This window comes from Erpetoichthys calabaricus, chromosome 6, assembly GCF_900747795.2.
Source record: "Erpetoichthys calabaricus chromosome 6, fErpCal1.3, whole genome shotgun sequence".
Classification (NCBI taxonomy): domain Eukaryota; kingdom Metazoa; phylum Chordata; class Cladistia; order Polypteriformes; family Polypteridae; genus Erpetoichthys; species Erpetoichthys calabaricus.
Window position 1 is genome coordinate 179,638,551 of NC_041399.2, and position 27,337 is coordinate 179,665,887.

At 37.6% G+C, this 27,337-nt stretch overlaps 1 protein-coding gene across 2 annotated transcripts in view; it reads left to right on the forward strand.

Annotated features, from left to right (window-relative positions):
• lmbr1 (limb development membrane protein 1) overlaps positions 1-27,337 on the forward strand; it is a 161,841-nt gene that overhangs the window by 69,759 nt on the left and 64,745 nt on the right. For both annotated transcript variants that reach the window (XM_051929120.1, XM_051929121.1), the window contains 5 exons: positions 138-264; positions 731-799; positions 891-955; positions 9,698-9,770; positions 24,976-25,056. In XM_051929120.1, the coding sequence (XP_051785080.1) occupies positions 138-264; positions 731-799; positions 891-955; positions 9,698-9,770; positions 24,976-25,056 (415 nt within the window). The remainder of the gene's footprint in view (positions 1-137; positions 265-730; positions 800-890; positions 956-9,697; positions 9,771-24,975; positions 25,057-27,337) is intronic.

Sequence of the window (27,337 nt, forward strand, 5' to 3'; positions counted from 1 at the left end):
CTACTGCCTTTCAGATCAAGTCAGCTGCATTTCTAATGCACCCTCACTCCGACTGAATTTGCCCTTGCTTATATTTTAGAAAAATATAAAAAATATCAGTAACAAGTGAAACATTTTTCCTTTTCTGTCCTACACAGGGAATTAAGGCTCGAATTTTGGAAACATTTGTTATGCTTATATTGCTTGGCTTGCTTATTTTGGGAATTGTTTGGGTGGCTTCAGCTCTGCTTGATAATGATGCAGCAAGCAAGGAATCTCTGTATGGTACGTATTTGATTTTTAGCTATGATAATTTTCAAAATGCCCTCTCTGTTTTGTGTAGTATTGTTCTTGCAAATTATACATTTTCTAGCTAACAGCATATTCTCTTGCAACAGAAAACTTACTACAATGTTTAATTATTAAAATTGGCAGTTGTTGTAAGGTAGAAATCATCCCAGGACAAGGAGCCAGTCCATTGGAGAGCCCATGCATACAACCACCCACTCATTTGGCAAAAAGAAGCTATCATAGTATACTGTTACCTTTACACATGTTAGCCATTACTCTTTACAACCTGGCATCCCCATGTAGTGTATTTACTTTATACTGTATAAAGCAAGATGTAAAAAGAGCAAGATTTTCAGACAATATAATATCATACGCCATTACGTTTTTTATTTTTATGACTTGAGAATTTCATGTTATTACATATTTTTAACACATTTACTTGTTTTTTTGTTTCCTGCAGACCTTTGGGAGTTTTATCTCCCTTATTTATATTCTTGTATTTCATTAATGGGAGGCCTACTTCTGCTTTGTAAGTATAGTTACATTATAGGAAAACATTTTTTAACTTAATCTTTAAAGTATTATTGATCTGTCATAATCTGTTTTTCTTATGTGTTCAGTATGCACACCTGTTGGTCTCTCCAGGATGTTTACAGTAATGGGCCAGTTATTAGTAAAGCCAACAGTAAGTATCTGAAATGTTTTTAATTTTCCAAATTTTATTAAAAGTCTTTTTTTGGCATTTTATGTATCTCTATTATATAAAAAAAACTTGAGACGAGACCTGTTCAGTGAGACGAGACGTGACCTTGTCAGAAAGACAAAAGACACTTTCACATCCCGCGAGACTAGACTTCGTGACAAGAGATTTAACCATGCGTGGGGCCGGAAAAAGACAAAGAGTATATGACAAAGAAGAATGTCGTAAAGAATTCAAAAACATTGGCACGATACACATGCAGAGCAGGTTAGAAATACTGGAGTAGGAAAATTCGAAAGTCTCAAAAAAAAAAAATGATAGTAAAGATCACATTAGTGCAAACAAACTGAAAATATTACTTGGTGAAATAACAGAACAGCAAAAAGAGGTTGAAAAGTGTTTGAGGATGTCTGGGGGAGAAGAGAGACAAGGCAGTGAGACAAAAGGACAGCTGCTGTACAGGCTTTTAAACGTTTGAGGCGCCGCACAAGATGCAGATCATGCGGCAAGCCAGCAGCAGCAAGCCGAGCTAAGAAGAGGTAAAAAGAAAAAAAAAACTATCTGTTTCCCATTGTATCACCGTTTAAGAGGGTTTTCGGAGGAGCGACCGTGTCTCCTTGGGGTGCATTCAGCCTCCCTCTTCACAAAGGCGTGTAGCGAAGGAGTGGGTGGGGTGAGGGATGGCCAAGCAAAGCCCCCTAGTGATTTTATAAGCGAAGTGTGTCTGTTGTGTAGATATATTAGGAGCATAATACAATGTAAAGTATGTCTGTATCATTTTTGTTCAAATAAATAATAACTTGATCTGTTGAAACATGGAAATTTCTATTATAGGTCAGAATGAGTTGGATGTTTGAACATTGGAACAATTGTGATGAGAACAAATTAAACCCAATGAACTCTTCAATCAGTTCACCTTTCTTTTCCGAAATAATATTAAGTTGAGATTTAAAAACCTCAAATAAAGTCCTATTCTCCTATTGCGCTACTTAGCAATTTTTTCCATGTATTTATGGTTCATTGCAAGCAGAAAAACTTTTTAATATGTGCAAAATCTGCCCTCAAGAAATTTCTATCCATGTCCTAATGTTCTTGCCTGAATTAATTTTAAAGGAACAGCTGGGATCCACTGTCAAAATTCTTTTCATAGTTTTAAACACTTTGATCATGTGACCTCTTAATCTTTGTTTACATACTCTCTCTTAGTCCTAGAATCACCCTAGTTGCTCTCCTCTGGAATTTCTGTATCTCTGTTATATGTGTAATATAGAGACCAAAAATATATGCAGTAATCCAGTTGATGGATCACTAGTGCATTATATAAGTTAAACGTAAGCTTGAGACATCATGGTATATACCCTAACATACTATTAGCCTTCTTGATTGAATTTTTACACGGCCTGAATGTTGATAGTGATGAGTCCACTGTGACTCCTAGGTACTTCTCATTAGGTGTAATTTCATATTTTAGACCTCCCATTGTTTATTCAAATCTAACATTAATGCATCTTATATGTAATACCTTACATTTACTTAAATTACATTAAACTTCATCTTGGTTTCATCTGCCACAAGTCAATCCAAGCCTATATAATGTCCAAGTCCATCTGTAATAATTTAACTAATTCTGCATTATCTGCTGTTCTCGTGGAGTGCAAATGTGAATATCGGCAGAGTTTCTTTGCAGCCTTTGTCGATTTTCTTAAAGTGTTCCACTCAGTCGATTGAGCTGCCCTGTGGGATATCTTGAGATTTTGCAGGATCCCCTCAAAGTTGCTGGATATCTTGGCTGGCCTGTACACTGGCACTGTGAGTGCTGTGCAGAGTGGAGGCAGAACCTCTGCGTTTATCCCAGTTAATTTTGGGGTTCATCAGGGTTGTTTTCTTGCTCCTACTCTGTTTAATACTTGCATGGACTGGGTGTTGGGCAGGGTCATGGTGTCCGGCGGATGTGGGGCGTCTGCTGGTGAAGAAAGATTCACTTATCTTGACTTTACTAATGATGCTGTGATCTTCGCTGAGTCAATAGAGGCTCAGATCGGGGCTCTCGAGAGATTGAGTGAGGAGTCCAAGTGCCTGGGATTGCAAGTGTCCTGGATAAAAATCTAAATCCAGGCCTTTAATAACCTCTTGGGCACAGCCATAAACAGTATGTCTGTCTGCGGAGAGATTGTCGACCTTGGCAGCAACATTCATGTCTCTGGTGGCTCTTCCTATGAAGTCAGTAGACTGATTGGGAAAGAATTGGGAGTCATTAGGTCCCTGGAAAGGGGTGTGTGGCGGTCCCAATATCTTTGCAAAAGGACAAAGGTCCAAGTCTTTAGTGTCCTGGTGCTTCCTGTTTTGCTATATGATTGACAGACATGGACACTATCCAGTGACCTGAGACAAAGACTGGACTCCTTCAATACTGTGTCTCTTTGGAGAATCCTTGGGTACTGATAGTTTGACTTTACGTTGAATGAGCGGTTTCTCATGAAGTCCCAAATTCACACATTACCTGCATTTTGAGGGAGCTCATTTTGGGAGCATTGCACTACGGCCATGTGGCGTAATTCCCCAACTGTGATCCGGCTCACAGGATCCTCATTGTTGAGGACCCAAGTGGTTGGACCAGATAGTTGGTCATTTCATTGGAACTGGACTGCGTGTCTGCCTGGGGGGTTGCCAACCAGGACCCCAAGCTGTATTGTCGTGTGGTGGGTTCAGCAATGTGCTGTACCAGTGCATGCTCCCCAACCTGACCTGCCTATTATGGTATCAGCTATATATTTAAAAAAAATTCTTATTTATATTCCTATCTGAATCATTTATATACATTAAAAATACCAACATCCCCAAAACACCACTTTTAACATCAAAACAATTTTGAGAAGGTTCCTGGCACCATAACTGTTTACTTTCTGTGTTTTAGCCACTTTTGCACCCATCTACACACTACAACCTAAATTTCCATTTAATTTATTTAAATGCTTAACCTCTCATGTTGGAACTTATCAAATTCCTTCTGAAAAGCAAGATAAATAATATCATATACACTTCTCTGATCACATCCTTTTATTGCTTTCTCATAGAATTCTAGCATATTAGTAAAATGTGACCTCTGCCATGTTGGTAACATTCTGTTTAGTCTCCTTTAATTGTTCATTATTGTTTAATTAGCAGTAGGATTCATCCAATTACAAAACTCAAATAAACAATCCCATATATACAATACAGTCATGTGCAATATATGCCATACAGTACATTTCAGTGATTAGCGAGTAGAAGGTTAACCAGCAGTAGAGAACAAAGTTTAAAGTATATTATAAAAAAAATGTAGTGACAAGTTAGTCACAAGGTAGGTTGAAAACTTGCAGTCTAATAAAACCAGAGCTCCTTAATGGTCAATGTAGTGGCAAATCAACATTGACCTTGCTTTTCTTTTGAAATGCCGACCAGAAAATCATGTATAAAGAACAATGTGGGAAGGTGAGACATCAAAGCAGTTACGCTGGTGGTAGTTGCTGCCACCATCTACTGGCTTATAAAAGTTTTACAGTTAGTAAGCAGAGGGTGAGGCACACAAGCTACAATCAGCTGTAGCACTGCCACAGATTTCATGGTGCCATTTATATGGTTTTATCTGTACAGTATGCTTTCAAACATGCACTCGTACTGGTGTGCAACTAATTAATAAATTATTAACTGACTAACTCTGTTAAAAGAAGAGGGACAGCTAGCTTTATATGATGTAATTTAATTGCACAGAAAGCTGCTTTATGCTATTGCAGTGACTAGTGTTAAGATATATACATCTACAAAGCTTTCTCAGTCTTGCCAGTTGCCTTAATCTTTGATTTTTTTTAATAAGATATTATTTTGTGAGCATTGGGCAAAAAAGATTAAAATAAGAATGATTTGCAACTGGAATACTTGCAGGCACTTGCATCATATTCCAACAGTGCATGATATTTTCTTGCTCTCTCTCTCGCTATAAATATATATGAAATGTATACATATACAGGGTAGGATTCAAAAGTAATGAGCCTTTGTTCAAAAAGACAAATTTATTGAGCAAATCGGTACAACTAATTAATAGTCTTTAAAATAGGCACCTCCTGCATCAATACACTTTTGTAGGCGGCTTTTCCATGACTCGAAGGCGTCCACGTAGGCCTGTTCCGGGATGGCTGCAAGGGCTGCCTTGACATTTGCTTGGATGTCCTCGATCGAGTTGAAGCGTTTTCCTTTCAGCGCTGATTTTAAGCGCAGAAACAAGAAGTCAGAAGGCGACACGTCCGGACTGTAGGGAGGCTGGGGGACCACCGGAACGTTCACCCGGACCAGGTAGGCGCTCACGATGAAGGCGGTGTGGCTGGGCGCGTTATCGTGGTGAAGCTTCCAGCTGTCCTTGATGTCCCTTCGCTTGCGCGCGACGCTTCTTTTCAGCCTTTTCAGGACTTCCAAGTAGTAAGCAGCATTCACGGTCTGTCCTTGCGGGACAAACTCGTAGTGGATGATCCCCTTCACTCCGAAGAAGGCAGTGAGCATGGTCTTCGTCTTCAATGTGTACCGTTGCTCTAACGAACTTTCCATTCCTCCGTGTAACGCACTACTGCACAGGGGTTCCCATCAAGGCCGATCGGTAGGAGCTCCGTTGCGTTGTGAAGCCAACACCCACCGTTGCCGTCGCTGGCAAGTGGGGCGTGCGGCGAGGTACGCTCGCGTCAGAACAAAATGAGGCTCATTACTTTTGAATCCTACCCCTGTATATAGATACAGTATACAGTGCATCCAGAAAGTATTCATAGTGCATCACTTTTTCCACATTTTGTTATGTTACAGCCTTATTCCAAAATGGATTAAATTCATTTTTTTCCTCAGAATTATACACACAACACTCCATAATGACAACGTAAAAAAAGTTTACTTGAGATTTTTGCAAATTTATTAAAAATAAAAAAATTGAGAAAGCACATGTACATAAGTATTCACAGCCTTTGCTCAATACTTTGTCGATGCACCTTTGGTAGCAATTACAACCTAAAATGTTGAAAAAGCAAGTAGTAAACTGCGAGAGGTTTAAATTTAAAGTTTAGGTTAGTAAAAACTGAAAAAATGAAATATCAGAATATTACAAATGGACCTTCTTCAGGGAACAACTAATAGGTTACAATCTACAGATGTTCTAAAGTAAATTAAGCCTTGCAAGTTGAAGCAAACAGTTTATATAGATGTCCTGGCTTACAGTGGTTGACAAAAGCAAGTTGCATTTTCTACTAACGGCCTCAGCTTCTTCTAACAGTGATCCTTAAAGAAACAAATAATGTGATGAATAGACTTTGTGCCATTTTTGCATGTAAAGATAATATTAAATCAAAAAGGCCTATAACACAGCCCTTGATAGATAGATAGATAGATAGATAGATAGATAGATAGATAGATAGATAGATAGATAGATAGATAGATAGATAGATAGATACTTTATTAATCCCAAGGGGAAATTCACATGTACTTTTTATTTCTTCTGCTTAGATTTAGCAGAGTAAAGTTGTAAAGGTGTGAGGTGTTTTCTTCTATGCAGACTTATGTCTGAAATTTAGGTGTATTTTAACATCAGTGTTCTTCAGGGTGACACATTGAGTAACATGCATTATGTAATGAGATTTCTTTGTAAAGTATCAATTAATGTAACACAATATTTATTTTTTTGAAGTGAAAATACCTGCGTTACATAAAAAATTATATGCATTATTTAAAAAAAAAATAAACATACAGTGATGCATTAACACATATATTATTTCATAGATGTGTTGTCTTTTCTTGCAAAGACATTGCCTGCTCCTGTTGGTGTAACATCATGCAAGCACATCTCTGTTCATCTGGTAACAGCTACATAGAAAGAGATTAAACAAATTCATGGTGTGTAATCTAGTGAAAACAACTGAATAAAAGTTACAAATAAATAAAATGTAAATTTAATCTAGCCAGATTACGATCACAGCAAGCCAGTGATCATCACAGCAGCTCTGGGTGTAATGCAAGAACTGGTGGGCTTGATCAGCTTGGAGACACAGTTCTCTCTAAATGCTGTCTCTGTCTCCTCCCTGGTTCTCAGGGGGTTATTTTTTTTAGCTGGCTTCTGCAGGGGCCTCATGTATAATGCTGTGCATAGAATTCACACTAAAACATAGTGTATGGATAGAAACAGAAATTTTTGTATGCACAGAAAAAATTCAGATGCATAAAACTGTGCGAAAATGAAGTTTCATGCACTTCCCCTTTATAAATCCCAATCAACAGGAATTTTAGCGCACATGTATATGCTTACAGCCTGACTCTGACTCCTCCCAGAATTTTGCATATTTGAATATGCAAATTAATGGACATAGCCCCTTCCATTCAGTGTTTTTTTTATTAAAAGACAATGGTAAAAACACGTATAAAAAAGAATTTCACTGAATGCGAAGTTGAGATCCTACTCAGTGAAGTGGAGGCAAGGAAAAACATTAAATTTGGTGGCTTAGGCAGTGGTATGAGCAACAGAAAGAAATTGAAAAGTTCAAGTTCAGAAAGTCACACAGTGCCCGAAATAAAAAAAATAAAAAAGTGGTCAGATGTCAAATTCGACATGAAAAGATGAGTGTCTGAGTGTCATATGGAAGTGTATTAGGGCCACTGAGAAAAAAAAATAGGGACATGGTGAAGAAAAAAAATGTCTCTGTCAAGATTAAAGTCAAAATGTCCACTTTAATCTCGTAGTTTATTTTCCCATTAAAATAGAATGTCATAAACTTCATCTTAAAATCAATGTTCAATTTACTAGAGTTTCTCAAATCCCATCATAACTAAAGTAGCATGTTAAATGATTCGTATTCTATGTGTTCCCAGACCCAGTTTTTAATCGCTACTTGCCTCTTTAGAATTCTAAGATGTATACTTGATATCATTTTCATGAAAAAATACATTAAAGCATGTATTATACATGTGGGGGCACAGTGGCAGCTGTAGCGATGAGCCAGCACCCCGTCCAGGGATTATTCCTGCCTCTCCCAGAATGCTTGCTGGGATACGTGCAACCCTGTATGGTATAATTAATTGCAGCAGAACTGTGTGTGTCTGATGTACCAACCCCCAATTCCTGTCTTTCTGTTTTCTTTCTCCACGTAAACAATCGACATGCGATAACCATCTGTAATAAATGTTAAACCAGCTGTTAGCTAGGAATGACGATTCTTCAAAAGTTTTAAGGACACAACCTGCGCAGCTGTGATACCACACACAAATATAATAAACAGGTTAAAGTACTCTCTTCGGTGCACTGAGAGTAATGACACTAAAGTAGGTATGGTATTTGGAATAGTTTGGCCATTCCATGCACCATTATTTTGTTACGGAATAATTACAATCATGTGCCTTAAATTTGTAAATGATATGTAATTCATTTTGGTATGTTTGATAAAGCCCACATCATGGATTTGAATCTAAAAAAGAAAGGGAGACCAAAGAAACAGTAGCATTGCTATGACGCTGGGTGCCGCCTATTTGCAAAACTGAACAGAAACGTGTATACGCATGGTGTAAGGCTGCCATGAAAATGTGTGGCTTTATGCCAAGTTTAGTTTTTATACATCTTAAAGTGATTGTGGAAACAGACATGTGCAATTTTTGTGCGTACACACCAGTTACACATAAGGCCCTAGGTATTTCTGCCCTCCCAGACAGGTCTCTGCTCTGTGAGGAGCATGTCCCTCTCCGGTCCGGACCAAGGGGCACTGCAGTATTTGGTAAACACAACAAAATGATCAAATATTGCTGTGTTTCTGGTCAGTTTCTTGAAGTTTCATGGATTTAATAGCAAATGTTGGCCAGTGAAATGTGGCAAAAGTAACACTGTGTTTGTAATGCATTACATTTTATTATAGGTAACTGTGTAACATATTTAGTTACTTTTTAGTAAGTAATTATTTAGTAAGTAAGTAACTAAGTTAGTAAGTAACTAAGTTACTGTTGCAAGTAACATTCTTCAACTCTGCCTGCTAAAGAAAAACACCACTTACACTTGTTTCAGTCAGATGCAACTTTTCCCAGATTTGGGGAAATGGTCACAAACACTACAGTAATTAATTTTCACCTGCACAGCTTGCTTGGCTGGCCAAAATGACCGACAGTTGGTGCTTGTAATAAATTAGTTATTAATGAAACTGTTACTTCATGTAATCTCTTTATTGTGAATGTTCAGATCTGCTTAATATTGCAAATTCAGTCATAATAATAGGACAGAGTGATGCAAAAAACAGAGCAAATGACTACAGGTTCACATCAACATACATGACAGTGTTTGGCAAGGAATATCCATTAAATTAAAAGTAGAAATGGTGCACAAAAGTTTGCAAGCACAAAGAGATTCTGAAACAATTCTTGTCATACCTCGTGTAGTGTGATTGGCTCCATCCTACACTCTGGGCACTTTTAGTTTATGGACGTGTTAATATTGAATCAACTACAGTGTATACTACGTGATGTCTAGTGGAGTTTCTCTGTTTACTGACTTAATTCTTTGAATAAACTGTGCTTCATTAAATATTGTATAGTATAGCAGTTTCTGAAGCCCTTCTAGTTTACCAGGATTTCTGTAATAAACACATTATTTAATGTGGTTGACAATAACCAAAGCATACTATATATTTATGTATGACACACTTTTAATTTTTACCTTAATGATTTCTTTGTTTTATCAATCAGATTCTTGAAGACCTTGATGAGCAAATACATTTCATTTGTCTAGAAGAGGAGGCTCTTCAAAGAAGATTAAATGGTGTGTTCATAATTTACATTTCGAATGATCTGTTAAGTTGATTAAAATCTCTCTGAGTAAGCTTATGCAACAACCAATAGAAATATATCCTTCACATTTGTTTTATAATGATTCAGAAACGTTTCCTGTTTTATTAAGGCAAAACACATTCTTGGTAAGTAAAAATGTGGACATTTTGGTGCAAAAACTCAAATTTTCGCTTCTTGTAAGTTATTTGATAACAGTAGTTTTTCAGAATAGAACAAAAAAAATTATTTTTATAAGCATCATAATAAAAAACACATAAAATCTGTAAATCAAGCCACCACATGAAAGTTGTTTCTTTTATGTTGAGTAATTATTAAAGAGTTCTGTGCTGTGTAGTGGTTAGCATTATTGCCGCCCATCTCCAGAGTTCAGATATGAGTACAATGTGAAGTTTATGTGTTTTCTCTAGGAAATTCTAATTTCTTTGCCCATGTTAAACTGATGCAAGTTATCATAAAGTGGCCCTGATGAATGCATATGTCAGAGAGTACAGTACTCTGTCATGGACAGGGGCTGCTGAATCTCAGTCTATAGAATCTCAGTCTGGAACTCTCCTATGTTCAGTTGAGACTTTTTTCCAATGCCAGTATGGTTCTCAATATTTCCTCCAAAGTCTATGCTAGACTTACTTGGCAGTTGTACATTGGTCTTAGAATGACTGAACATGGGTATGTGTATCTCTGTGTCCTGTGATGGACTGGCACACTGTCTTTTGATAGGTTATGCCTTGTATTCAGTGTAAATGAGGCAGGCATTGGCTGGCAGTGATCAGAATTTGAGCATTGCAAAGTAGATAGATTATTCAGAATCGGATTTATTGGCCAAATATACACACATACAAGGAATTTGACTCCAGTTTTGGTGATTCTCCAATTATAATTTACATAATTGACATACACACAGCAGTTAATCACACACCTGTTCGGAGAAGTCTGGCCAGAAGTGGTCTTCATGGAAGAGTTGCAGCCAAAAAGCCATACCTCCGACGTGGAAACAAGGCCAAGCGACTCAAGTATGCATGAAAACACAGGAACTGGGGTGCAGAAAAATGGCAGCAGGTGCTCTGCAGTCAAAATTTGAAATATTTGGCTGTAGCAGAAGGCAGTTTGTTCGTCGAAGGGCTGGAGAGTGGTACAATAATGAGTGTCTGCAGGCAACAGGGAAGCATGGTGGAGGTTCCTTGAACGTTTAGGGCTGCATTTCTGCAAATGGAGTTGGAGATTTGGTCAGGATTAATGGTGTTCTCAATGCTGAGAAATACAGGCAGATACTTATCCATCATGCAATACCATCAGGGAGGTGTATGATTGGCCCTAAATTTATTCTGCAGCAGGACAACGACCCGAAACATACAGCCAAAGTCATTAAGAACTATCTTCAGCGTAAAGAAGAACAAGAAGTCCTGGAAGTGATGGTATGGCCCCCACAGAGCCTTGATCTCAACATCATCGAGTGTGTCCAGGATTACATGAAGAGACGGAAGGATGTGAGGAAGCCTACATCCACAGGAGATCTGTGGTTAGTTCTCCCAAGATGTTTGGAACAACCTACCAGCCGAGTTCCTTCAAAAACTGTGTGTAAGTGTACCTAGAAGAATTGATGTTTTGAAGGCAAAGGGTGGTCAAACTAAATATTGATTTGATTTAGATTTCTCTTTTGTTCATTCAGTGCATTTTGTTGATTGATGAAAATAAATGATTAACACTTCCATTTTTGAAAGCATTCTTTGTTTACAGCATTTTTTCACACTTGCCTAAAACTTATCTATACTGATATGGACTAGGTAATGTGTTAGGAACGAAAGGATGCCACATTATTTGATGGAAATGAAAATTATCAACCTACAGCGGGCTGAATTCAAAGACACCCCGAAAATCAAAATGAAAAAATGATGTGGCCAAATTTGTACTTAGTAGCTTGTATGGCCCCCACGAGCTTGTATGCATGCCTGACAACGTCGGGGCATGCTCCTAGTGAGATCTGGGGGATCTCCTCCCAGATCTGGACCAGGGCATCACTGAGCTCCTGGACTGTCTAAGGTACAACCTGGCGGTGTTGGATGGCCCAAAACATAGTGTCCCAGAGGTGTTCTGTTGGATTTAGGTCAAGTGAGCGTGGGGGCCAGTCAATGGTATCAATTCCTTCATCCTCCAGGAACTGCCTGCATATTCCCGCCACATGAGGCTGGGTGTTGGCGTGCACCAGAAGGAACCCAGGACCCACTGCACCAGCGTAGGGTCTGACAATGGGTTCAAGGGTTTCATCCCGATACCTAATGGCAGTCAAGGTGCCGTTGTCTAGCCTGTAGAGGTCTGTGTGTCCCTCCTTCTCCAGACCATTTCACGTCTGTCTCACGTGCTCAGGGGAAAGCTGCTGTCATCTCTCACACAGGCGGAAGCACGAGCGTAGCAGCGAGCGGAAGCACAGAGCAGCGGCGTCACCCACAGGCACGTAACCCTTCGCAAACACCCGAGTTCATCGGAAGTAAAGCCGGCAGCTGACCAGAAGAAATAACCGGCAGTGAGAAACTTGAAGCCGACGGTCTCTGAAGCAGAAAGCACTCAAGTAAACTACAGAAAACGGAGAAGATGACATCAATACTAAACGTAAGTTCTATCTGCTCTCTGCCCGTTGAGGGCACGTTTATATGTTGTGTGTCCTGCAGCATGTACAGTTCAGGTTTTCCGGCCGACATTGTAGACAGCTTCACCTGCCAAAAGTGTTTAGTTAATTTAGAGTTGGTCGGGAAAATACGCGAATTGGAGGACCGCGTTAGGAATCTGATAGCGTTTAGGCAAACCGAAAATTGGATCGACTCGGTTTGTTTAGACAATTCGGCTACATCTGATTCGGCTTCAGTCTCTCCTGGCCCCACTGTAGTCAGTGCACGGCCAAAGTCAGCAGCACCAATTCAGCCACAGGGCGAGTGAGTAACAGTAAGACGGGGGTCTAAGAATCCAAAATGTAGTCCCCCGGCACCCAGGTCACCAATTCGGACCCAGAACAGATTCTCAGCACTCCGCAGCGCGCCTGTGGAAACTGAGAATAAGAAAGTGCTCATAATTGGCAATTCCATAGTGCGGAATGTTAGAATTCCAAACTGTGTTAAACCAGCAGTTCATGTTAAGTGCCTCGCAGGGGCCAAGATTTCTGGCATAGAGGCCGCATTGGACCGTGTCGCCGACGATGAAGTATCTACCTTATTGCTGCATGTCGGCACTAATGATATTTATTCACAGCAATCTGAGGTATTAAAGAGGAACTTCATCTCTCTTTGCATCAAAGCTAAAAGAAAATGTCGGAATTTAGTTGTATCTGGCCCCTTACCAAGATTATATAGAGGGGATGTGATTTATAGCAGATTGCATTCCCTTCACTGCTGGCTAGAAACCTGGTGTGCAAACAAAAGCATAGCGTTTGTGAACAATTGGGGTGATTTTTGGGAAAGGCGTGGATTTTTCAGAAGAGATGGTCTTCATCCTAACTGGAGGGGATCTTATGTATTATCCCAAAATATGGCAGCAAAACTGCCTGGTTGACTGATTAGAGCACCATCCAGGCCGCAGTCATGTGATCTTAAATCACAGGCTGTTGTTTATCCCACCTGTTACTTTCCTGAAGCTGTTACCCATAATCCTTGTCTTGGGGCATCCAGTAAATTTAGTCTTCATACAAACCTTAAATTAATTGATAACCAAAAAATAAGGTGTATAATTAGACCAAGGGATAAAACCAGACCCTCCACCAGGGGCATCTGTAATAGAAATTTACTACAAATTAAAACAAAAAGTATATCACCAATTCAGAAAGAAGCATACAGTTTTAAATGCTGCTTGTTGAACATTCGCTCTCTTGGCACTAAAGCTGTTTTGGTAAATGATATTATATTAAGTACAAAATCTGATCTGTGTCTTCTCACCGAAACCTGGCTTAGTAAATGTGACACTGTCCCCCTAGCTGAGGCGTCATCAGATGGATACTCGTTCCTTCATAAGTCTAGAGATTCAGGTCGAGGAGGGGGCCTTGGAATAATTCATTGTAACAAAATGCAAATCACTTCTAAAAATTTAGGCAACTTTACATCCTTTGAAGCATTCATTTTAAATATTAAAACAGATTCCAACACAATTATAGTGCTAGTCTATAGACCACCAGGGCCGTATTCATTGTTCATGTCTGAATTTAGCAACCTTTTATCTGACTTGGCTATAAATTATGATCACGTAGTACTGATGGGAGATTTTAATGTACACATTGATGTGGAAACTGACACTTTTAGCAAATGTTTTACTTATTTGTTAAATTCAGTAGGATTTTGTCAGAATGTCAAAGGTCCAACTCATAATCATAACCACACATTAGATTTAATTATAACTTACAAAGTTGAAATTCAAAATTTAATTATTACTCCATTAAATGAAGTTATTTCTGATCACTACTTAATTACATTTGATTTGGTCCTGCCCTTGTCAACACACTCCCAGATTAAAACAAAGGCAGTGCGACATCTAGATTGTAACTCTGCTTCAAAATTTATAGATACTTTGAGTAAGTCAAGTGTAATTGTGGAAAACCATTTAGATCAGTTAACATCAAATGTAAACACGGAAAACAATTTAGATGAGCTAACATCACATTATAATGTGACCTTGAGAGATGCTCTGGACACAGTGGCTCCCCTTAAAACAAAAGTGATCAAAGCACATAGAAACTCTCCCTGGTTTAATGAAAACACTCGAGCTCTTAAATTAGAGTGTCGAAAACTGGAACGCAGATGGAGAACAACAAAGCTACAGGTCTTTCAAATTGCATGGACAGAGAGTGTTAATAAATATAAAAAAGCCCTCTTTAAAGCTCGGTCAGAATATTATTCTACATTAATAGATAGCAATAATAAAAATCCTCAGGTACTGTTTAGAACAGTGGCTAAATTAACAAATGGAAATTCAGATCAACAGTGCAAAATACCAACAGACATTAGCAGTACAGACTTTATTAACTTCTTCAATGAGAAAATTAAAAATATAAGATCCCAGATCTCTGCATCACAGTACAAACCAAATACTAGCTTAGCAGACCCTGTCTCACATTGCACTCAGCACTTTAGTAATTTTAATCCTGTAACTGAGCAGGAAGTCTTAAGTTTAATTTCTAAAATGAAGCCCACTACTTGTTCCCTAGATCCAGTGCCAACAAAACTAGTAAAAAGTGCAATGGATGTTCTTGCAGCGCGTATTCTAAACATTATCAATAGTTCATTATTGCATGGCACAGTACCTGATACACTAAAAGTGTCAGTCATTAAACCATTACTTAAAAAGTCAGACCTTGACCCACATATACTAAATAATTATAGGCCTATTTCAAATTTACCGTTTCTCTCTAAAATACTAGAAAAAGTAGTCACCAGTCAGCTTCAGACACACCTTATGCATTACAATTTATTTGAGAAATTCCAGTCTGGTTTTCGCACTGGTCATAGTACAGAAACAGCACTAACACGGGTTGTAAATGACATTCTGATATCCTCTGATGAAGGAAACTCCACTGTAATTATGTTGTTGGACTTAAGTGCAGCATTTGACACCATCGACCATTCTATTTTACTGCACAGGCTAGAAAATGATGTTGGGCTTACAGGCACCGTGCTCGCTTGGTTTAGTTCTTACTTATCAAAGCGATTCCAATATGTACAGAAATGTGCTGACAGTACTCCATCATTATACACAGAAGTTCAATATGGTGTCCCGCAGGGCTCAGTACTGGGACCTTTACTGTTTTCACTGTACATGCTTCCACAGGGATCTCTCATTAGGAAACATAATGTTAATTTTCACTCGTATGCAGATGACACCCAGTTATACCTTTCATTTAAATCAAATGAAGTTTCTCCAATGTTGTCTTTAATTAGTTGTGTTAGTGAATTAAAGGAATGGATGAATAAGAACTACTTGTCTTTAAATACAGATAAAACAGAGATGTTAATTGTTGGAGGGAATGATGCTGATCACAACAATATTTTGTCATCATTTAACTCAGTGGGAATCCCAGTCAATTTTACTGAATCAGCCCGCAATCTAGGAGTTATCTTTGACTCTAGCATGTCATTTAAAGCGCATATTACAAAGTTGTCCAAAACATGTTTCTTCCATCTTAAAAATGTTAGGAAATTAAGGCGCTTTCTAAATAAACAGGATTCTGAGAAACTAATTCATGCATTTATCTCTAGTAGGATTGACTACTGCAATGCGGTGTTCACTGGATGTTCAAACTGTTCTTTATACAGCCTCCAGTTAATCCAAAATGCGGCTGTGAGAATTATTACAAGAACAAGAAAATACGAACACATAACTCCAGTTCTTAAATCCTTACACTGGCTCCCGGTTAAGTTTAGGGCAGATTTCAAAATCCTTCTTTTAACATATAAAGCATTAAATGGTCAAGGTCCGGCTTACTTGTCTGAACTTATCATGACTTACAAACCAGAGCGCACATTAAGATCTCAAGATGCCGGTCTGCTTATGATTCCAAGGATTAATAAAATAACAGTGGGAGGTCGAGCTTTTAGTTACAGGGCCCCTAAACTGTGGAGTGGTCTGCCTGCTACTATAAGAGATGCCCCTTCGGTCTCAGCTTTTAAATCCCGGCTGAAGACTCACTACTTCAGTTTAGCATATCCTGACTAGAGCTGCTGATTAACTGTACAGACTGCATCTCTGTTGTTAGTCATTAACACTTAAACATAAGTAACATGACAGTTATAATTATATACTAACCCTCACTTATTCTGTTTTTCTTCTCGGTACTCAAATGTGGCACTTGGTGCCATGGCCCACCTGCCAAGTTGTTTTGCCTGCCTAAGGAAAAGTCATCCCAGATGGAGGATTGCAGGAATCGTGGGAGAGAGGGGTCCTTTCATCGGATTGGCTGGCCCAGCACTGTTTCAGCTGTGGAATGGCCAAATGGGGGAGGCAGCTTGAAGGATGAGGTCTCCAGGACTCTATACAAATCCAAATCTTATTATGGGATATATCATCTACTGTTAAATTCTGCTCTGTACTTCTAAAATTTATATTTTTTTATTTCTTACTATATTGAGAAATTGTTCTGTTCTGTGTACTGTACTGTATTGTATTGTATTGACCCCCTTCTTTTGACACCCACTGCACGCCCAATCTACCTGGAAAGGGGTCTCTCTTTGAACTGCCTTTCCCAAGGTTTCTTCCATTTTTCCCTACCAGGTTTTTTTGGGAGTTTTTCCTTGTCTTCTTAGAGAGTCAAGGCTGGGGGGCTGTCAAGAGGCAGGGCCTGTTAAAGCCCATTGCGGCACTTCCTGTGTGATTTTGGGCTATACAAAAATAAACTGTATTGTATTGTATTGTATCTGTGAAAAGCACAGCATGCCAGTGGTTGACCTGCCAATTCTGGCATTCTATGGCAAATACAAATCGAGCTACACGGTGCTGGGCAGTGAGCACAGGGCCCACTAGAGGACGTCGGGTCCTGAGGCCACCCTCATGAAGTCTGTTTCTGATTGTTTGGTCAGAGACATTCACACCAATGGCCTGCTGGAAGTCTTTTTGTAGGGCTCTGGCAGTGCTCATCCTGTTCCTCCTTGCCCAAAGATGCAGATACCGGTCCTGCTGATGGGTTAAGGACCTTGTACGGCCCTGTCCAGCTCTTCTAGAGTAACTGCCTGTTTCCTGGACTCTCCTCCATGCCCTTGAGACTGTTCTGGGAGAGACAGCAAACCTTCTGGCAATGGCACTTATTGTTGTGCCATCCTGGAGAAGTTGGACTACCTGTGCAACCTCTGTAGGGTCCAGGGCCTCATGCTACCAGTTGTGACACTGACCATAGCCAAATGCAAAACTAGTGAAAAGATGAGGAGGGAAAAATATCAGTGGCTTCCACCTGTTAAACCATTCCTGTTTTGGGGGTCGTCTCATTGTTGCCCCTCTAGTGCACCTGTTGTTAATTTCATTAACACCAAAGTAGCTGAAACTGATTAGCAACCTCCTCTGCTGTTTAACTGACCAGATCAATATCCCAGAAGTTGATCTGATGCTATACTCTGATGAAAAAGTGTTCCTTTAATTTTTTTGAGCATATGTATATATATATATATATCCCCCAGGACGCTAGAGGGCAGCCCACCCTGGCTTGTAGTGGGGCCACGATATTGGAGCATGGAAACTCATCCCTGCTGGGGCCGGTGGACACTGCCAAAGGGTGCCTGATGGTTTGCTGAGCCCTTGTTTGCAGCATTTCTGCCACACTGAAGTGCTGCCGGAAGAAGGTTGACGAGCACCTGGAGCACTTCTGGGTGCCTTATAAAAGGAGCCAGCATCCATTACTCTGAGAGCTAGAGTTGGGAGGAGGTGGACAAAGCTTGCTGGAGGAGGAGTGATGCATAGAGAGAGAGAGGAAGAAGTAAAGTGTGTTTTGTGCTTGTGACTGTGCTGTGAATGTGGGAAATGGGGGAAAGCGTTTCCCACGTGGAAAAGAAGAAAAATAAAAATGTGTGTGCTAAACTTATGTCCCTTGTCTGTCAGTGTCAGGGTTGGGGATGCTGGTGTGCCCCCTGGTGATCCACACTGTATGGATATATATATATATATATATATATATATATATATATATATATATATATAAAGTGCAGGTTGCAACTGCAAGAAATACTGAAATGAACAGTGGGGGTAAAAAGAGAAAAAAACAAGTATTAATAATATGTGAACAGTATTGCAAGACCCTGGCTGGCCTGTGGGGAAAGAAATGTTTTTATATCTTTTTGTTTTGGTGTACAGTGTACAAGTCTTCCGTTGGCCAGGCGTTACAGAAATTCAGAAAGGTTGTGGTCTGGATGTGAGGGGTTAGTAATGATTTTCCCAGCTTGCTTCTTGCTTCATGACTCTGGAATAGTTGTATATTTTAGTTGTGTATTTCTAATTGTATATTTTAATTTTGTGTATAATCAATGTTAGAAAATAGATTTTGCATATATGAAATGTTAAGTAAAGCATCAACTCTAAAGATTGCAGTCTTGGCAACATTTTCTATCCTTGAGTATGAAAATATCTTTTGCATTAATGGACATTCTGTAGTTTTCTTTTGGTATGTGTCTTTCCTTGAACAAATACAGTGGTGATTATTTTACACCAAGGGATTTTTTATTCCGCTGCTTGATCAAGGGCAGTGTTTTATGCATAGTTACATTAGTAATAAAAATCAGAGGCAATTTAACAGTTCTGTATTTTTCTCTACTTACTGTTATAATACTTTATCAAGTCAAATGGGAAACCTTTCATGCAAAAACGTTAACAAAAGTTGACTTCTGCTTAAGGGATTTGTTGAAGGAAAGATTCACAGGTTGATAAGACTTAAAGATTGCTTTTCTGTTTGTAGATTGTATTAACTTCCTACTGGAAGGATTTTAGTAAATGTGTTTTCTATACCACTGAACAGATTATTTGCTGGCTGCAAATGCTGATGATCTGGTAGTGTTTCTTCTATTTAAATTCTTGTTTGCTTTTGCAAGCTTTAATTTTCATTGTTATCTACCTTTATGGAAATTATATGTATAGAATGAAAACTAATATAAACTATCCACATTGAGGGTACATAGTTCAAATTTAAAGTTGATGGCAGAAATAAAATAAAACAGAATCACAGTCTTATAATTTAAAGCCTTACTATGCTAGGAATTGCCTATCAGTTTCAGGCTTTAAGGTAGCAATCTGGAAATATAGAGAATAAGCGTATACTGTCTCTTTACACTTCTTATGTGTGTTGTTATCTTGCTTCCTCCTGCTCTAATCTTGACCACTATTATTCTTGTGGCAAGAAAAATCTACAGCAGTGTTGTGAGCTTCTCTTTTTTTTATCTTTGCTTACCTTGCCAAATGCCTGTCAAGTTATGGTTTATGAGTATCTGTCCTACTTGTGTCACTGCTTGCCCTCATCACATGATATGAAACTTCACATTGCTGAAAAAATGAAAGGCAACAGGGATCTCAATCATTTATCTCAGTAGGGTCCAAGTAAAGAAGCTATGACTTTCACAAAAATGCCCAACCTGAAGAGTAATGTAGTCTGTGGACAAACACTTAACCAACCACAGAGTGAAACTTAGTGTCAGCTTTGCAGATTCCCATCCTCTTCCTTTACCTGTGATGTACCACCTAATACTTTTTTTGCTGGCCTTCTCCCCTCAAAGATTTTTACTAGACGAGCAGACTTCAAAGTAAACCTCAGCTAGTTTGTTGTCTTTGTGTCCACACACATCGGGGATGGAAGTAGCAGATGTTTGAGACCAAGGATTAAGAAGTACTGTTAAGAGGTCACTGAATAATGAAATTGGCAAAATGACCTACGGCCTTAAGTACCTTAAGTACTACACCTTACACTAAGACTTTTCTAAAGATATTAAAGATAAGCACATAATGAATATAAAATATGCTGAAAGTCTGTGAGCTCAAGCTAATATAATATTTGTGAGTAGGAGATTATTGAATTCACATGTATTGTATGTTGTCTTATGTTTAACAATATCTTATGTAGTGGTATAGCATCCTTTTCTATGGGTTTGAGTGGCTTAATTGAGAAATTATGCATTTAGTCCATATTGAAAAATGATGGCATTCCCACCCATACATAATTTTGCCATTGATGGATTACATGCATGTATGTAAACAGAAGTACATTTTAAGTCAGACAGATTTTTTTTATTCTGTCATTTATCAATTAATTTGTTTTTGGTCTCCAAGAAAGACTTAAGTACTCAGATGTTAATCAAAAATCATTCTAGGCGCCGTATAATTATAATGTAGAAATGTGTTCCTATTCCTACTACAGCTATTGATAATTCTGGTAACTCTTTGATCTGTGAACAGTGTTTAATACTGCTTCAAGTGAAATGTAAGCATGTGCTTTAGTGTCACATTAATGCAAAAGCATTACTAACAATTACAGTCCAACATCTCAAACCTACGATTCCCTCACCCTATCTGACTTCTCATATTCCAGTCCTATTCACTGCCACTTTTTTGGTCATTCATTGCCCAGACCTCAACATTTGAAGCAGACTTTAATATTTTGTTAAATAATAGTGGCATTTGCAATATAATCTGACATCAATGTTCAGTATATCCACAGGAGTATAACCAATGGAATTACCTGCACAAACTGGTTCTATTAAATAAATTAAATCTCCAAACGTGTGCCAAATAATGCATCTGAACAGAGAATCAAAATAAATTCCTATCTTTCAAATACCAGTGGTGGCTCTGAGCTTAGGGATCTGCACTGCCAATCGGAAGGTTGCCGGTTCGAATCTCGTAAATGCCAAAAGAGACTCTGCTCTGTTGGGCCCTTAAGCAAGGCCCTTAACCTGCAATTGCTGAGCGCTTTGAGTAGTGAGAAAAGCGCTATATAAATGCAAAGAATTAATATTATTATTAAGGCAAATACAAACACACAAATAAAACTTAATTGCATTTCAATTAATGATCAACTAGTAACTTCCCTTTTTTTAACTTAAAAATAAATTAAACTAGTTTTGATGCCGATGAATTCATAGCAGCCGTCATATAGTATATACTGAAGTTTACATTTTCCACAGGTATCACAAATGTGAGGTAGGGGTGAATTGAGAAAGTCTTCAGACCCCTTCACATTTTTCACATTAGGTCACGTCAGGTTTTTTAAAAAAAAAGTTTTGAACAGATCCTCTAAATGAGCATTTGATTTTCTCCAATTTCAAATAGTATGACCCCAAATCCAATAACGTTTATTCATTATTTATTATTAGATCATAGGAAACGTATCAGATGTTGAAAGTTCGACATTTTGCTATTTCACGAAATATATTAGATCATTTTGAATTTTATGGAAGCAGCACGTCTCAAAAAAGTTGGGACGGGGCAACACAGGGCTGGAAAGGTAATTGGTACTAAAAAGAAACAGCTGGAAGAACATTTTGCAACTAATCAGGTTAATTGGCAACAGGTCAGTAACATGATTGGGTATAAAAAGAGCATCTTAGAGCGGCAGAGTCTCTCATAAGTGAAGATGGGAAGAAGTTCACCAATCTGTAAAAAAAAAAACTGTATTGTGGAACAATTTCACAATAATGTTTCTCAATGTAAAATTGCAAAGAATTTGAATATCTCATCATCTACAGTACATAATAACATGGAAAAACTCAGAGAATCTGGAGAAATGTGTATGCAAGGGAAAAGGCCGAAAAGCAATATTGGATGCCTGTGATGTTCGGGCCCTCAGGTGGCACTGCATGTGCACAAGAATTCTTCCAGAAATCTTTTGTCTGTGAACACAGTTCACTGTGCCATCCACAAATGCAGATTAAAGCTGCATTTTGTGGGTCTGATATATATAGCACCATATAATCCGCGTATAGTGATATTTTCTGTTCAAGTCCTTCTCTGATAATCCCCTTTATCTCAAATGATTTTCATTAGTGACCAGCCAATGGCTCAATGGCAATTGCAAATAGTAGTGGTGACATGGGGCATCCTAGATAGTACCATGTTCTAGTTTGATGTAGTCTGAGACAGAGTTGTTAATACAAACTGAAGCTTCTGGAATGGTATACAGTAGTTGGATCCATAAACATATGTTCGGGCCAAACCCAAATTTATGCAATGTTATGACTAGATAGCCCCATTCAACCATATCAAATGCTTTTTCTGCATCTAAAGATAATAAGATGTCCAAATTGTTAGAGTTTATGGGTGAATATATTACATTAAACAGGCACCAAAGACTGGAAGCTAAGTGTCTACCTTTAAGTATGGATTTACAAATCTCCACGGGTCTGATAAGTTCCGATCAATTACAAACTTGAGTAATTATTTTTGCAGTGTTAGATGTTATCGTCCCTGTAGCTGAAGACCTATCCTGGTCTGGATTTAAAACACAATTAAAGTCTCCAGCCATTATAATTTTATCAGTGTTCCCATTAGGAATGGATGCAAATACATTTTGCATGAAGTCTATATCATCCACTTTGGGTGCGTGGATATTTATCAAAATCACTTTACAATTAAATAAATTGTCCATCACCATCACATATTGCCCTTCAGGATCAGATACTACATCTGATGCTACAAATGAAATTGTTCTATGAATTAACAGCTCTAGTTTTCTTAGTATATCTGGAGTGAAATAGTTGGCCAGTTCAATCTCTTTGCAACTGAAAGTGATCCTTGCTTATTAATTGAGTCTTCTATAAAAATACTTGTATCTTGGTATTTAGACCTGTTAGGTGAGAGAATACTTTTCTCCTGTTTAATTTGTGATTGAGACCTTTGACATTCCAACTCACAAAGTTCACTGTTTGGTCATAGAGACATTGATTCTGAACTTTTGTCATCATTTTGTAGTCTTAAATTAAGGTAGTACATTATTACATGTGATAGCTTTAACCTTAATTTCCAGTTTTGCCAGGAGATATGGCTGTGAATCATATTCTTGTGTTGTGCACAATTGTGGCAGTATAAAGGATAGATTAGAAATAGCTTGCTCTCTTCGTAATTACAACGTAAAAGTAGCTGAGGAGGAAATAGATTGTATTATCATGGAAAGAGTCTCATTGCAAATGGACTAAATTGCAGGTAAAATCTTCTTTGCCTGGTCAGGACATTATGTGACTCATGATCGTATTTCAAAAAGTGACAGGATCAATTTTCTTAACTCTTTTTCTGCTTCATCTATAAAACTAAAAATTTAGAACTTGCCTTAAATATCCACTCTCAGTTTAGCAGGATACAAGAGGCTGTATCTGATTTCAGCTTTTCATAAGGGCTGTTTAATTCTGTAAAATGCGGCACGTTTAGCAGCTGTTGAAGGCGAGAAATCAGGGAAAATACAAATGCAGTTATTTTCAAATATAATCTCTTTTTTCAGTCTGAGAAGTGACATCATATTTATTGTAGATTGTAATTTGTTGAAATGTACAGTAAGGCTTCTAGGTTTTAAGGCGTTCGATCCACATATGTGGTTAGCTGCTAATATCTCTGTCTGATTTTAAGTCCTCTCAAATTATTTTAGAGAATAATTCAGCTATGAATTTCACTGGGTTTGGACTTTCGCGGTTTTCAGGGAGACCTTCAATTCTGATATTTCTTCTATATCTATCTTCCAGCTCAGCTAGTCTATCTCCAAGCACTTGGCAATTAGATTTTGTAGCCATTGCTTTTTCGTCAGCAGCGGATGCAAATTGTTCAACTATTTCAGTACAAGTCATGAACATTTGCTTAACATCTTCAAGCTGAGCACCAAGTGCTTTAAAGTTATTTGCAAACTTCCTCACACCATCTATTGCTGACTAATTGAAAATGGTTATTATGGTAGAAGACCCAGACAGACCTCACTTCTAGGAAAGAAACACAAAAAAGGAAATATCTAGTTGAAGTAATTGCTGGAGAAGAGTGACATACAGTAAGTATTCATTAATTCCATGGGGACAATTAACACTGAACATTGGGTATTACATATTCTGTAATAAAGTACTTTGTCTGAGGGAATCAGACCCAAGGGGAGTATGTTGTATCCTAGGATTAGCCACACATTTAGCCTAATAACATTGAAGCTGCATTGAGAGTGTTTGTTGCATTTCCTATGTTACTGTGAAATCTGCTGAAGTCATTTACTATTCTGTGAATAAAACATCCGTCCACTCGAGCATTCATGATTCATTATTGTGTGCATGTCACTATAAGAATGTGAATTTTTTTGTGTGCATTTTATAGATTTTAATTTCAAGACTGTCGTTTGCTTTATTGTCGTGCATTTCCATTTTCATTTAAGTGCTGTTTATTTAAACTCATAAAATGATGTATAAACCAAATGACATCAAAAATCAGACTCAGCTTTTTTTTTATCTTAACCTATTATTTTATTGTTTTATTTAAGACACAATTTTCTTATGTCTTTAAAAATTAATACCAGTTTAAAAGTCTGATTTTCAGGTTTTAGTGCAACTTACATTTTATTAAAACGATTCTTGTTTTTCAAAGGTGCTGTTACTTTATATATTTATTTTTTAGCATGTACAGAAACAAGAACAATGTAACTAGGACCATTACATTATTCTGAGTTAGCTATGAATGACTAAACAAATAATAATTTTGTCTGAAAAATATTTGTTGTGTTGAAGGAATGACATCACGTGCTAAATATAATCCAGGTAACCTGAGGATGGAGCTGGACAATGTAAGGAGCATGAAAAATAAACTAGGTAAGTGTTATCTTCTTTGTTTTATTCAAAATGACTTAAAATTTCATACGTTCTGGTTGTACTTTGGTTATAATATATTTTTAATATTTTGCTTTGCTTTTGTGTGTGTATATAGATAGACAGATACACACCCCTACATGCTTACACATACTTTATACATACACAGTGCATTCCAAAAGTGTTCACACTCCTTCACTTTTTTCACGTGTTTTGTTGCAGCCTTATGCTAAAGTTCATTAAATTAATGTTTTCCCCCATCAAGAGCAGCACTCAATAACCCAGAATGACAAAGCATAAACGGGATTAAAAATAATGAAATAATAAAACCTTTATGAAACACACACTAATGCATAATAAAAAGGTACAAAGTGCACTGTTTTGTCTTCAAATAATTACAGTAAATATGCTAGTACTCAGGCAAATCAACTGTTTGTCACATAGACATACATAAAAAGATCAGAGGCATTCACATATCTTGAAAATGGGGACACTCTGATCAGGTTTTTTAATTCCGATATCGATCACCGATTTCATGTTACTTGATTGACCGATACTCATTTTTTTTTCCTTTGTCCCTTTAAAAAACTTTTTACACTAAGCTCCTGCATAACCAGAAGCATAGAAGTGTTATGTTCTATATTTAACTGTTAACTTTGGTATTTTTATAATTAAACTATAGACCAGAGGTGTTAACTGTTTTTATTTTAATTAACAAAATTAAATTGTGTAGGGCTTATTGCTCAGTGACCATAAAAATACTACACTAGATAAAATTTCCTTACAATACATACTTTAATAAAATATATACCAAAATATTTACTCATAATACATATGACATAAAACAAGGTAAAATGCTTCTCATAATTACACACTGTCATATTGTGTAAAGTTTTGTGTAATGTACTTATCTGAAATAAGTTTAATCAAAAAAGTAGTTTTCACCTTTTCGCTAACAATATATATATACAGTATGTGTTGTGATAAAGATTAGACAAAGACATCATAAAGATTTGGGGCAGCCACTCATATATTGTTTTCCCGGCTACAAAAGTGGAGTGTTTTAGAAGCACGATGTGCATAGAACAGAGTCCAAAACAGAACTGCCTATAGAAGACAAAGGTGGAGGCTTTAAAGGCCCATAAAGAAAGTGACATCATCAAAAGGGCCAGAATTGGAAGTGATGTCTTCTGGTCTGGAAGTGACGTCAGTAAAGGGGCTTGATCCGGAGGTGATGTCGTCTGGTCCAGAATTGGCGTCAGCAAAAGGGTCTGCACCGGAAGTGATGTCTTCTGAGGTGCTGGAACCTTGCAGGATTTTCTGGGAAAGGTTTGTAGGAAACAGAGAAAGGCAGTCAGCGTATTCCACCGCCCCCGGTTGGATGTTTTATTACAATTACTCAGGCCCTTTAGCTGCCCCCTACTCGCACGTGTGTGACATTGTATGTATATATTCTCACACAATCAATTCTCAATGAATTGATATTGACAGTTAAACACGGCTTAAATGTAAGTGTACATGCACTTTTATGTTTTAATCATTTTAAATCATTAATTGCACTGAAGTTGTTTGCTGTTAAAATATACATTAACTACACTTAAACAGGTGTGTTGTTTTTCCTTCAGTATATCTGCCAGACATTCGTAATTCTTGAGGTGAAATTATAAATATATATTACCATTTTAATTATGTAGTACTTGTTTCTTACCAAAATGTATGCTGTATGACACACTGCAACAATTAATAAACACAGTACAAATCTTTGAAAAAGCCTATTGTTTACTAAGCAGCAGTTTCAAATTTGTCTTTATCTTTTCTTTTTCTTATTAAAAATGAAGGTCGCTGCACTTTAAAAAAAAAAAAAAAAAAAAAAGCAACATGCTGTCCAAACTCAAACGCTGTCCATTTTAATGTAAAGGTCAAAATTAAAAGGCAATAAAAGCTACTTTAATGGATTCAGACTGTTTCCAATTCCTTTTTCTCATGTTTATTACTCCACTTTCTTTAATATAAAGATTAACATTCCAATCATTTCTTGCTCTCTAATAAAACAAGTTTTCACTTGTTGCTCTTTGCGTACACTGCAGAATGTTTGCTGCAAAAAAAAAAAAAAAAAGAGAAAGAGTAGCCCTCGCTCTGCTACTGACTCAATCAGTGTAATACCTTGTAAAAAGGGGCACTATTACTAAATTACCGTACTATTTACAAAAGCAGAGGCTCAAAATATTGTTTTTTGTGATTGGCCAAGTCTTTTTTAGTGGAAATTGGTCAAGTTAGATCGGTG